This window comes from Penicillium longicatenatum, assembly GCF_028827895.1.
Source record: "Penicillium longicatenatum strain IBT 33135 chromosome Unknown contig_6_segment0_segment0, whole genome shotgun sequence".
NCBI classification, from domain to species: domain Eukaryota; kingdom Fungi; phylum Ascomycota; class Eurotiomycetes; order Eurotiales; family Aspergillaceae; genus Penicillium; species Penicillium longicatenatum.
Genome location: NW_026643123.1, coordinates 731,470 through 745,099, shown reverse-complemented (window position 1 = coordinate 745,099; position 13,630 = coordinate 731,470). Strand labels below are relative to the sequence as shown.

At 46.0% G+C, this 13,630-nt stretch overlaps 5 protein-coding genes across 5 annotated transcripts; 3 read left to right on the top strand and 2 right to left on the bottom strand.

Annotated features, from left to right (window-relative positions):
- Nucleotides 1-1,079: 1,079 nt before the first annotated feature.
- Nucleotides 1,080-1,568, top strand: N7484_008484 (uncharacterized protein; the record flags this gene model as incomplete). Its single annotated transcript, XM_057118871.1, has 1 exon — nucleotides 1,080-1,568. One exon carries the CDS (start codon nucleotides 1,080-1,082, stop codon nucleotides 1,566-1,568), a length of 489 nt encoding a protein of 162 aa, XP_056968426.1.
- A 2,664-nt stretch (nucleotides 1,569-4,232) lies between these two features.
- N7484_008483 (uncharacterized protein) lies at nucleotides 4,233-4,918 on the bottom strand (the record flags this gene model as incomplete). Its single annotated transcript, XM_057118870.1, has 3 exons — nucleotides 4,233-4,556; nucleotides 4,581-4,718; nucleotides 4,739-4,918. 3 exons carry the CDS (start codon nucleotides 4,916-4,918, stop codon nucleotides 4,233-4,235), a joined length of 642 nt encoding a protein of 213 aa, XP_056968425.1.
- Nucleotides 4,919-6,429: 1,511 nt separating this feature from the next.
- On the top strand, nucleotides 6,430-8,286 carry N7484_008482 (uncharacterized protein; the record flags this gene model as incomplete). Its single annotated transcript, XM_057118869.1, has 1 exon — nucleotides 6,430-8,286. One exon carries the CDS (start codon nucleotides 6,430-6,432, stop codon nucleotides 8,284-8,286), a length of 1,857 nt encoding a protein of 618 aa, XP_056968424.1.
- Nucleotides 8,287-8,661: 375 nt separating this feature from the next.
- Nucleotides 8,662-11,151, bottom strand: N7484_008481 (alpha-L-rhamnosidase; the record flags this gene model as incomplete). Its single annotated transcript, XM_057118868.1, has 2 exons — nucleotides 8,662-9,567; nucleotides 9,631-11,151. 2 exons carry the CDS (start codon nucleotides 11,149-11,151, stop codon nucleotides 8,662-8,664), a joined length of 2,427 nt encoding a protein of 808 aa, XP_056968423.1.
- A 365-nt stretch (nucleotides 11,152-11,516) lies between these two features.
- Nucleotides 11,517-13,077, top strand: N7484_008480 (glycoside hydrolase family 1 protein; the record flags this gene model as incomplete). Its single annotated transcript, XM_057118867.1, has 2 exons — nucleotides 11,517-12,891; nucleotides 12,947-13,077. The coding sequence occupies 2 exons, from the start codon at nucleotides 11,517-11,519 to the stop codon at nucleotides 13,075-13,077; spliced, it is 1,506 nt and encodes a 501-aa protein (XP_056968422.1).
- Nucleotides 13,078-13,630: the final 553 nt, after the last annotated feature.

Here is a 13,630-nt window from a genome sequence, read left to right as displayed (position 1 = left end):
CATTCATTGTTGGCATAAACTCATGCCTGTCTCTGTGTCTAGCTAAGTTCCTCTACATTTTTGACTAACGTAGAATATAAAAACAACAAGAAGAATGTCGAGGTCTCTCATGATGGATATTCCAGCATCCACAGAAAGCTCCCTATTTATGGATGGTGACATTTACTTTGTGATCATGAGCATGTGGTCCATGGATACGGTCTGCTTCACCTCTACAAGCCCTTATGCCTCTTCAGTGGTAGGTCTATCTTGACTCCGAGTACCACCGGGAAGTACACTAGCGTAGGTATATATAATGTTGCTTTCACAGTGGTATTGACAATATTGGTGGCGTTCCAGGTGGACATCTTTAAGATTATGGCCACGGCCAAGAAGAGGTAAAATAGTGGTCTGCGTCCGGTCACTCCATTGGCAACAGCTGTTTTAGTTGAATTTCAGTTACAATGGTTTCATTCTCGGATTCGAGGTTTCAAGGAGTCGGGAAAGAAAGGTAAACAGCTCAAAGTCCTCAACCATGGTTGTGCAATAATAAGGTGGCGCTGGCCTAATATTCGAGCTGGTTTCTGAACTCTACTATGAAAATAAGGAAAACTTCACATGATGTTACATAAGCAAAGATAGCGGAGAGCGCCGGTAAAAATGAAGGATCAAGTGCGAACTTAGAGAACACATAAGGACTCCATTCGCTGGCACGAAAATTTCGCGATTAGAATAAATTACGTACGTAGATATTAGAAAATTTGGTTTATCTACCTAATGTGAAATATGAGTATCCTTGATATTAAGAATATTCTCAACAATCTTACCAATATAATCTTACTATGTAATAGTATATATACATTTGGCTAGATATTAGTCACGGTGACGAGTCGCGACTGAAAGCGGCAGCCCCAAAGTCCCCTCTCTTTTCACAACCCCTCTCGATATCGAGCAAGTATTAACGCCAGAATGGATCCAGACGGGGACGAACATTATGAGATTCATTCTGTCATAGTGGTCAGGTCCATGATGCGCGATATACCGCAAATAAAGGACTATAATGAAACACAATTAATTAGTAGCAGATCTGTTGCCTAATTATGACAAACGCAAGGTTATGGTACAGTAGTATCCTCGATCTATATACCTTCCCCTATTCAAATCGTCCCTGCGACAAATTACGGCCTAACGTCGGAGAATTCTGTACCTTCTGTAACTCGTCCGAAGAACATCACCTCCAACTGGTGCTTTTGGCCCTTCTCTGGATTCATACATTTGCATCGCCGGTACCATTATCGAACGAGGTTGAGGTCACCAAGAGAGGCGCCAGGTTGAATGAGCTTTTGAAAAATCTTACCGGCCACCTCCCCACCATCAGCGAAGCTCTGACCGAAGGGACGGCTATTATCACTTCCTTCAGCAAGCTCCTAGGTGCTTTGACCGGTGCACAGGAGCCTTATAACGAGGCGGATGGGAATTGCGAAGAATGGACTATTGATTTCGCTCGCGGTACAGCTGAGCCAGGAAATGGAGGTTTAGAGAAGTATCTACCCAAACATTACCGGTTACTGAAGATAGGTTGTTGCTAAATCGAAGTGCGCGTAGGGCCACTATTGTTCGATGCACGACTGTCCGATGCTTTACTAGAAAGATTGGGGAATTCCGCGCTCACAATTCAAGGCGCGAATAACTACGCGGCATCAGGTCAAGAATACTTGATAGTGGAGATGCAGCTGGAAGCAATTCAAAGTAGATTATGATGGGAAATTTACATCTTGCTGTATGGGCTGAATATAAGGGCGAGCAATATTCAGGTCGGTGAATATATCCCTGAGTGCCCTGAATAAAGCGGCGAGCCGCGCTCCTGATGCCCGAGCCGTGGGCGCTAAAGGACCACCACCTTAGACTTACTGCTGTATGTTTTTGTTTTCCCATAATAATTTTTAATATACTCGGTTTGATTCTTTCTGACATTGGCAGCTACGCCGATAGGAACATCGGTAGATTTTGTGGATGCAAATCCGAACAGTCGTATATGTTTGCTTTTATTTATATTCCATTTTGTCCCTTAGACAGAGAATGACGTCTCGAAGGGGGCAACATATTTCGTCAGGCTATATGTACGAAAGGTTTCCCCACCACACTATTTGCTGTCTAGAAGACCCTGAAGAGTGGGGCAAAACTAACCTGGGCTTAACTCGCCTTTACTCAGCATATGAGCTTTGGATGGACAGCCATAGATCACCGAACCTCCGACCTTGACTTAGCTTGTGGGTAAGCACCAAGAATTTCAGGGTCATGCTGAGTCATTCCGCTCCACATTGTCGACTTCTGACCCCTCTCTTGACACCTGTGCTCAAGTGTCAAGTTTCAACAGCCATGCCATTACGTCGGTCACATGCAAAGTCTCACCACGGCTGCGCACAATGCAAGGGACGCCGGATAAAATGCGATGAGAATCGACCATATTGTGGATCATGCCAGAAAAAAAGCCTCCCATGCTCATTGAACACCTCGTACTCGGGCCAATCTCAGCTTCAGGGCTTTGCGTTGGACTACTCTGGAAAGGAAAGCGGAAACGTAGCCGGGCTGCCCCTCGCTGAACTCGAGTTATTTCATCACTGGCATACGGTGACAGCTTCATCCCTAGCGCAGAACGAGGCTTTGAGTGATGTTTTCCAAACATATGCTCCCCGACAGGGGCTTGGCTACCCGTTTCTAATGCACGCTATACTTGGTATCTCGGCACTACATCTTTCTCATGAAGTTATTGATTCCCGTCGTCGAATGTACACTGAAATAGCAACAAAACATCACAGCCTCGCACTGTCTCTGTGTACGCCGCTCTTAACTAAAGTTACGCCAGAAAATTGCGACGCGCTTTTCGCTTGCTCTCTTCTTATTGCCAGTTTTACCTTTGCTTCTCGAAGCTTGAGTATGGATTCTGCTCCCATGGGTGTCAGAGATGTAATAGAGGTCTTCAAACTAGTTCGTGGGACAGCGTCTATTGTGGAAAAGGCCCGCTCGTGGATTGAGCAGGGTGATATGAGGCTTCTGTTGAAATTCACTCGTTGTGCCCAACAGATTCCAAAATCAAAGCATTCCTATGAGGTGAACGCTCACTTAGAAGTGCTGTTTCAACAACATGAAGATGAAGCCACTTCAATGTCTGAGAGCGGTGCCCGACCCGCCGTACTGGAAGCCATCAAGCATCTACAGGACGTTTTTGACTCTTGCATTGCGAGTGATAACCAAAGTTCAATTTTAGCATGGCCTGCAATAGTAGATTCGGGATTCTTGGACCTCCTGCTTGAAGCAGAACGTGGTTCTTTAGTGACACTGGCTCACTACGGAGCAGTTATACATGTGATGACCAAGGCTTGGTGGATGGAGGGTTGGGGGAAGTTTTTGGTCAATCTTGCCGCGAGGTGTTTAGATGAGAGTTCACGGTCGGCGATTGCCTGGCCATTGGCCGTTATTGATTATTAAAAATGGGAGCTTGTTGAAAGCACCCAAAGAATTACTAGTTGGACCCGCGCTAGCCGCATTAGTACTAGCCTAGTAAATGTAATTCAGACGAATCTTATCCGCTTTCTTCGGTATTAAAGAACATGTATCTCTCTTCTAGGTTGTTTCAACTCAACAAATGATATGAAAGAAAGACTTAGGCTCTAATTATGACCCATAGGCGTAGATACTAAGGACTCATAGAAGTTATCTCAACACAGAAGTCGCTCATAGTACTATGTTGAATGTAATGCCGTACGTAACAGGGTACGTTATAACGTAACCGGTAAGCGAGCTGCGCATGTAAGCCAGCTGCGCAGCTGGAACACCATAGTAAATGCGAAAAATTACAACTCAGTATCTCGACAACGAATATATGAAATAACTTTTCCTTGAGATACAATGATTTTCATGCCATGTTAAGCTAATTAAGGGTATTTAAGAATTATCATACCTTATCTAGGTGGTAAATACCAAAGATGTATAGATGGAGGATTGTAATTAACGTAATTTTTGAAATCAGGATAATGGAGCTTTTGAATCTCCTTGAAATCAATACATTATGTCGAGTAGCCTTATTAAAGACAGCCTATACATAATCAAATAAAAAAGGCTCGTGGGTGATGAGATATGAAGTTGTAATTTATCGCATTTACAGTGACACGACAAAAGTATTTGCACCCTAGGGCCCCACACCCCCCTGATTATATAATATTCTGCCGGTCAAAAACCTCATGAATTACTATCTAATATGGTGTATACCACCCCTGAGACTCAATAATTGCCTCTACACGGTGCGGCATAGTCTCCGAAAGATGGCTAAAATGACGTAAATTGAGCTCATCCCAAGCCTGCTGAGCTGTTTCCACTAGAATAGCCTTAGTCTCGTCGTTATTTCTCATATCAATTAAATCAGGTCGAAGCTTATAGATTGACGCTTTAAGTAATGCCCATAGGTTCTCAATGGGATTAAGATCAGGCGAATGCGGTGGCCACTCCATAACCTCAATATTCATCTCTTGTAGGGCATCCCATACAACGTGAGCGATATGTGTTAGTGCGTTATCTTGCTAGAATATACCATCTTCATTTACTATTAAAGTAGGAAGAATTCGGCGATATAATTCCTCGATAACAAACCGGTTCACACCTCCACGCTCAGAAGCTGGATCGCCAAATAGTGGGATCAATCCAGTGCGCCGGACAGCCCCTGAAAATGCTGCCCAAAACATCTGTTTAACTTGCTTTCCACGTTGAGGTAACCCTTGGACTTGGCCCTCTTTTGGTTAGTCTTTTGGACAAGTAAAAGTCCACTCTCGGCGAACACCAATCCCTCGTTCAACCATACACTCATCAGACCAAAAAACTCGGGCCCAATCCTCAGGTGTAAAGTGTCGATATCGATAGGCCCATCGAAGTCTTTTTCTAGCATTTTCCTCGGTTAGATATAGCCGCCAGCTACAGCGCCACTTTCGTAGATTCTCAGCGTTTAAAAGACGTTAAATTGAGCGTATTTTGACCTTATGGTCAACCGAAGCGAGTAGGTCTTCTTATGTATTTCTTGGATTGCCGTGGATAGACTCAAGAATTCGGTCTTTCTCTACCTCCGAGAGCTTTTTTAGACGACCAGAGCGTGCCTTAGAGACACCTTCCCGTCTCTCGTGCTCTTTCTTAATTGTATTATCGAATTATCGATAGCGGTATAAAGGGATAACGCTTTTGAATACGTTTATACCCCCATTAGATAGCGTGAAGCTCACATATACGCTCACGTATAGCGGGTGTAAGCTCTATTGAACGAGCCATATTGATTAATATCAGTAGATGAGAATAGATATAGATATAATGAATGAGATAAGAATAGGGGCTAGAATAATAATAAAATCAAACGCGTGAATACTGTATATACACGACTAATTTAGCGTGATTTCTAGTACGCGAATTAGAAAGGCGGTATAGGCGGTGAGAAAGTGGGTCTTTAGGGGGGGTGCAAATACTTTTGTCGTGTCACTGTACTATGGTGTTCCAGCTACGCAGCTGGCTTACATGCGCAGCTCGCTTACCGGTTACGTTAGGTTAAAAGCATTAAATGGACCGCCTTCTGGTGCCGCCTACTTATATTAGGTAACCGCTTTTGAATACGCTTATAATTAACATAAGTACTATTAAATTCGAGAATAAAGAGATAGGTAATATGCTACTATCATGAATCATAGACTAGTGCCTTTCTACCAAACATCTATAAGACAATGCGAAGTTCAAGCAAATGGAAATTTTTGGCAAAATATTATGTAATCGAGCAGGTGGTGTAACGTATGCTAGTGTACTTACTGGGATTTGAATTACCAGGTAGAATTCCTCTGAATTACAATTACAAAGCTAGTACTAATGAAGCTAGCGCGGGTTCGACTAATAATTATTTAGGTCCTTTTAACAAGCTCCTAAAGATGCAGGGTCATCGTAACCCTTACCACTTTAGGAATAGTTTTCGAAGCTATGACGGACTAAGTGGAGAACGACAAGCACAAACTTACGAGCACCAGAGCAATGCGGTATATTTCTCCTGATCCCAAAATATCTCTTCAAATGCCGAAATAAGCGTTCGGCACAATTGACTCCGAAGGCAGCAGCTACTTCTGCAGAATAGCGACGCCAAAATGTACGTTGCTGAGGTTCCCCGCCTACATTGCTGTACATTGTTCCCCGCAGTTTGTTGCTAGAGATAGATTAGTGGCACCAGTTCGAACCGTAGATCGAAACCGCAGATCTCACTTCTGCAGAGTCGTAATCGTATCCGAGGTCAAATTTCTGGAGCCTGTCCGGGAAAGCTTGCACTTTTGTTCATAAATAGGTTGTGTCTGTTCGTCAAAACAAGTATCCATCCTCATTCACTTTTCATTGATCATCCATCCAATCCACCTACCCTATTCCCCTACGCTGAACATGCGTTGGGAAATTTTAGCCGTTGCGAGCACAGTTGCTCTCGGTGTAGCATCAAAGGTGAATGCACCCCCCAAGCCTGAAAAAATCGAAGTCATTGAACTCCCACTGCCCCCGGTCATCTCGAGTAACCTCACGGGGGCATGCAAACATACAATCAACCCTCGTCGGACCGGTTGTATCGGCCAAGTATCCGAATCCTTTCAGGCAGGCGATTTTGCACCTGACGGAAAGCATGTGGTGGTCACAGTGGAATTCGTCGGCGCTCCTGTAGCTCCAGACCCGGGTCATATATACACCGGCGTACAGCTCATTCTTGTCAAAACCGATGGCACAAAATTCACCAATGGTGACCCGTGGAAATGTCTGAGCTGCGGCGTCCTGTCGCAAAACGCGCGCTCTCTAGATCCAACACGAGACTATCCGCATGTCGCTAGAAATGCTAAGCAGGCCCTTTGGGGACACAACATCCTAGATTGCAGCGGCATTGTTCTGACAAGTGACCTGTGTACGCCAACCAAGACACATATTTATCCTATATACTGGCCTGCAGGAGCCAACAGCTCCGGGACCCCACGAGAAATGCGCATGCACCCCGACGATACTCATATGGGTTGGAGTTCATTTACAACTTCGGGCGAAAATTCATTTTACGGCCGGCTGCAGTTCAACAAACAACCTACTGACGGCACACTGCTTGCCCCTCGATATGATCTAGTCGATGTCAACCTACTTGCTAAGCCCAATGGTACTGTGCCTATCTTGGCTCAGGGCTCCGAGCTCAAAATACACCACGATGCTATTACAGTTGGCGAATTACGCGGGTTCAGCGGTGCAGGTGATGAGATTCTTTACATTGGATCGACACGCGAGGCAAACAACATTGATATTTTTGCCGTACACATCATAACTGGGGTCGTTCGACGTCTTACTAGCCACCCTGAATACGCAGATCCCATTGCATTCTCACATGACAATGAGTGGTTTGTCACAATGGACACTCGTGGCTCAAACCGCCAAATGTGGATGGCTGGTGAGCGGTACATCCCACCTCTCATCGATATTGTCACGGTGACAGCTGCCTCATCTACTCGAAATAACGGTGCACGCCGTTTCTTCCAGCCGATTTTGATCGATCGATATGGCGACCGGGGTGACTATTTCGGTCAACGTGTCAATTACGAAGGCGATGGCAGTAGCGGCAGTGTAAACGATCCCAATTGGAATGGCAGAGCAGATCCAGCATTTTCTCCGGACGGCACTCAGATTGTATTCTGGCAGGGTCTGGTCATATCGCCCGCTTGTGGTGGCGACAACCCGTTACCCTGCCCAGAATCTACCGTCCAAGGGGGACGCACCTATCGGCTGATGCTCGCTCGACGTTCAAGCCGCAAACCCACAAGCCCAGCCACTATTTTCCCTGCGCCGGATAAGATTCCTTGGGCGACATCATTTCCACCAGGATCTAGTCTCCCGACTTCATACTCCGTGCCGCCAGGTAATTACACTCTTTACGGCCAAGCCTGTGGCTTCGCAAATGCCACTCTCACACAGGACCCTATTTTTGGCTCCATAAAAACCGTCTCTGTGAATTATACCAACTACTCAGATGATGCAGAGCACTACATCAATGGCTACGAGTCGGTAACGTTGACATTGACGGCAACAGATCCTTGGCTCAGTCAACTATATTGGACTTCGGACATTGTACAAACCGGTGCCGTCAATGCAACCAAGAAGACAGGACCTGGCGGATTTTATTTGTCAATTGATGCCATCAAGAACATCTTTGAGGCCAATGGAACACTGAGTACCACTATCGATGGTGTGACCTATCACCAGCCAATTAATGATGCGTGATAAAATGAAGTTCTACTTTGTCTTGTCGGAGGCTTGGACTTTTTGAGTAGAGATAGCATCAGTCACTACTGTAATTCGTATTTCTTTGAGGTACTATGGAATAAGAACCAGACTTCCCATATCACGAACATCGCCCCAAATCTATTCTGAGACAAATAAAGTGGTATCACATTCTATCAGCTCAACACAGGTCTCCCTGGTACCTGGAAGTAAGCTATGTGTGGTTCTTCCATACGACAGTTGTGGTGTTGCTCTAAAAGTCTCCATTTTTCCAAAGCCTATCATACCGAAGTGTAGAACTATGGTCTGAGTGTATGAAAATCAGATTATTTTATATTACAATATCAAATAGGCGCTCCTGGAATGTCAAAAAGCTCATGACTTAGCAGGCAAAGGCTTGAGGGGCCACTCGTAGACTCGAACAAAGGTAGTTTCGAATTTCCACTCTCCATGCGCAACAGTCTTCCGCAAGTCTTGGCACCCATTGGGCAAAATAACCTCGCATACCATACCGTTTGGAACGGTGACCATTGTCTCTAGGCGAGTTTGCTTGTCGAATCTAGTAGTTGTCCTCCAAGAACAAGAAATGCGACCGTCTGGGGTATCATGGGTAGCTGAAACATGTTGAATATCAGCCCCTATGCTTGGTGCAAAGCGGAACTTCTTCCATCCAGGATCCAGTCTTTGCAAGCCTGCGACTCTTTCATACAAGAACTTGGCGATGGACCCAAATGCATAATGATTGAAAGAAGTCATTTCCCCAGGGTTGATAGACCCATCCGGTAACATACTATCCCATCGTTCCCACATTGTAGTAGCCCCCATGGTCACCGGATATAACCAAGAAGGACAACTCTGCTCAAGAAGCATTGCATACGCAACTTGAATATTGCCCGTCAAGGCAAGAGCTTCGCACAGGAATGGGGTTCCAGCAAAACCTGTTCCGATTCGAAAATTGTTACTCCTCACAAGGTAGACAAGGCGTTCCCCCGCTCGCTCTTGCTGCAGTGGTGTCAAGAGACCAAAGCAAATCGCGATGGAATAGGCTGCCTGGCTATCAGATACCAGGCGACCGTTCGCGGTGACATACTCCTTATGGAATTCTTCTCGGGTCGCTTCAGCATCCTTCTTAAAATTCAACATATCTTTTTCTCTGTGAAGAAGATGGGCGATGTGAACCATGAGTCCAAGGCTATGAATCAAAAATGCATTCGCCACGAGTTGTGCGTCGGTTTTGCCCTTCCAAGGTGCATCCGGAGGAGCATCTGGATCTAGCCAATCCTAAATTCAACGTCAGTCAGCACTTAGAAAATGAGAATCATGAGTCTTAACCCAGGACTTTACCCCAAGCTGGAAAATGGTAGTATCCCAGAGATGACTAGAACCCTCTTTTCTTCTGGGTATCTTGTTTACCCATGTCTGCATACTCTCGTACTGTTGCTCTAGGACCTCGATTTTTCCAGTCTCTTCGTAAAGTGCCCAAGGCGCAAGAATGGTGACATCATGCCAGATAGCGCAGGGCTTCCTGCGACACCAGACGGGGTCTGGAAGTGTTGCGTTAGGGGTGACCATTGCCGGGACACCATCTAGGTCCTTCTGGTCATACCAAACATCGACAAGCCAGTTTCTGAGAAATTCGTAGCAATCGAATATTAGAACCGCTGTAGGTGCAAAGAGAGCGAGATCACCAGACCAGCCTAATCGCTCATCGCGCTGAGGACAGTCCGTCGGCACCCCAAAGAAATTACCCTTCATTCCCCAGCGGACATTTTGATATAGCTGATTGAGCAATTTATTGGAACATGAAAAGGAGCCGATTTCCTTCATGTCTGTGTGACATACAACTGCCTCGACCGAATCCATCAAACTGATGTCGCTAGACCATCCTTCAATCTGCGCATACCGAAATCCGTGGAAGGTAAACCGCGGCTCATAGGTCTCGCTATTCTTATCACCTTTCAGAATGTATTCATCGATAGAATCACAAATGCGAAGTGTTCTTGTGCAAATCTCTTGTTTTTCCAAGACCTCGGCATGTGATGAGATGATCTTGTGACCACGAGGACCTTTGATGTTCTTCAACCTGACGTATCCAACCAGATTCTGACCAAAGTCGATGATCGATTTGCCAGATGGGGACATAATATGTTGAAGTGGTTTGATTGTCTCAATTCGTCTCACAGGTTCTCCGTGTGCCGTGAGCACAATTTCCTTTGGCAGTGGAGGCATGCACAACACGGGTAACCAATGATTGAAAATATCGGTGAATTCGCAAGGGGCAATCGTGGACCAGTACGGAACCTCTTGAGTTGCATCGTACTTTTCGCCATTGTAGATCTCGGCGCGTTGAATAGGCCCTCTTGTCACTAACCAAGTATTGTCCGTAGATACAGTCTCAATGACGATATCTGGGGCTTGGATTTCGAGCTGGCACATGAGAGCCGGATGAGGTCCCCAAATGTTTCGATGGCCGCCTTCAAAGCCAATGCGTCCACAGAACCAGCCTTCAGCAACACGAACACCGATACAATTTCTCCCTGTAGTTAACCAGGGTGTAATATCGTATGTTTGGTAGGGTATTCTGTAGCTATAGGCTGTCCATCCTGGGGCCATGAAATGGTCTCCCACGCGTTGACCATTGATTTCTGCTTCATAGACTCCCTGAGCAGTAATGAATAGTGTGCCAGATGCGCCAGGCTTCACCTCGAACTCCTTTCGAAAAAGCCATTCTGTATCTGTCCCAGCCGTAGTGGGGCCCCAGGGAGCAGCAATTCGATCACAGCAGAGAATTGCCATTTGCCCAGTCTGGCCTGATGTTTCGGTGGGTACCAAGCCGTGGCTCTCAAGATCTGCAGATTTGTTCATTGCGACAATGCCGAGTTCTCCGCGTACATCTCCTAACAGCTGCCTGGACGGTGGCTTGCAATGATTACGAGGAACCTTTGCGGGAACACAGAAAATGCCTGTAGATGGCTTTCTCGGGGCAATAATGAACCGAGTCAGAGGGATTCAGGAGCGGAAATGTGACATTGGGAGCGCGAATTAACCCGAAGGTAGAGTTAATGAAGCACTTCAAATGCCGCATTCCTCTTTCAAAGGCCGACGATCCTATTCCACCATATCATTGTTCTTAAGCGATTTGTTCCCCGACAAAGACACGGGCCTCCATTTGCGCCACGTATCTCGAGATCCCATGATCCAGTGTTTTTGATCCCAAAATGAACGTTAATATGTTCCAGGCTGGGGATAATGTTCTCCAGCCCGACAACGAAGAATGGGTCATCGAACCTCAAACCGTGCAAGAGCTACCTCTCCCCTCCGATTTCTTCTGGGGGACTGCCACGGCTGCATACCAGATTGAAGGCGCAGCATCCCAGGATGGCAAAGGACAATCCATTTGGGATGTTTTCAGCCATCTCAATCCCTCACGTACGAATGGGGACAGTGGCGATGTGGCCTGTGATCACTATAATCTCATGATCGAAGACGTGAAGCTTATGGCCTCGTACGGGGTGGATACATATCGATTTTCCATCGCCTGGTCTCGCATTATTCCTCTGGGCGGTCATGATGACCTGATCAATGAAGATGGGATCGCATTCTACGATAGGCTCATTGATTGTCTTTTGGAACACAAAATCGAGCCATTTGTGACTCTCTATCACTGGGATGTACCACAGGAGTTATATATCCGCTATGGTGCCTTCTTGAACACAGATAAATTCACGAAAGACTTCGAGAGATACTGCCGGCTTTGTTTCTCTCGCTTTGGCGATCGTGTGAAGAAATGGGCCACTTATAATGAACCATACATCATCTCTATCTTTGGACACCATAGCGGTGTGCTTGCCCCTGGTCACAATTCTGCGGCTGGGAATGACACACGCAAGGAGCCATGGCGCGTCGGTCATACAATTATTCTATCCCACGCAAAGGTTGTGAAAATCTACGCGACAGAGTTCCAACGTCCTCAGAATGGTATTATCTCGATCGTGCTGAACGGCCACTTTTATGAACCGTGGGACTCAAAAAGCGAGGAGCACAAGGCTGCCGCACAACGCAGGCTTGAATTCTACATTGGCTGGTTTGCTGATCCCATATTCCTGGGCAAAGACTACCCGGCCCAAATGCGCGCCCAGCTCCAGTCTCGGTTGCCAGAATTCACCCACGAAGAGATGATGCTTCTCCAGGAGACAGCCCCGATCAATGCATTTTACGGAATGAACCATTACTCTACTAAATTTGCCCGCGCTCTTCCTGATCCACCAGCCGAGGATGACTGTACCGGAAATGTAGAGGAAGTGGCCACAAATAGTGAAGGAAAAATGCTCGGACCCATTTCTGGCATGTCATGGCTTCGCGTTGCCCCCCATGGATTTCGGAAACTTATGAATTGGGTATGGGATCGTTACCATCTGCCAATAATAATCACGGAGAATGGTTGCCCATGTCCAGGCGAAAGCCAAATGATCCTAGAACAAGCAGTCAACGACACCTTTCGTGTACGGTATTTCGGTCTCTATTTAGATGCCATTTCCGAGGCCATTTACAAAGATGGTATTCCTGTACGAGGCTACTGTGCCTGGAGTCTCATGGACAATTTTGGTACGTTCCTCTTTCTGCTTGTTATCTTTCTTCATTCGCTGATAGGCATCCCCAGAATGGTCGGCTGGATATGGCCCGCGCTATGGTATCACTCATGTTGACTATGACACGCTTGTGAGGACCCCCAAACAGTCCGCCCACTACTTGAAGAAGACCTTCAACGAGCGTCGCCAGCTGCGTAATTAGTATTGGCAATGACATTGTATTGTTTTTACACGTTTCTGCTTAAACAGTCAGTAGTCAGTACTTAGAAAAGTGCCTAGGCAGCTTTTAGAAGATGAAACCTTAGTGTTACAATTACGATAATCTCAACAAAGACTTCACATGCTTGACTCCCAAATTTCGGAAGACCTGAATTGAAAAGCCCTTATAGTTCATAGCAACATCAGTGAAAACAAAACCCAACTTGGTGGCGCCACAGACCATTCGAAGATGCCAAGGCCCGTAAACTATACCTCCCTGGGTATAGTTCTCGGAACACGGAAGTGCCGCCATCGGCATTTGAAATATACTATGTGATCTAGAGTTTTACGAGTGTAAAATGATATTCTCACACCTAAGTAGCCGAGGATGCGGGGTTTACCTGGATCCCAGTGAAGTTAGACAGGATCCACAAACTTTATGGTCCCTAAATCCGGGGTTAGATTGTGGGGTCCGGGGTTTTTCACGAGCATAACGACCATCCCTATCATTTGAAAGAATTGCCTCGTGTTCTGAATACATAATTGAAGTAAGCAGG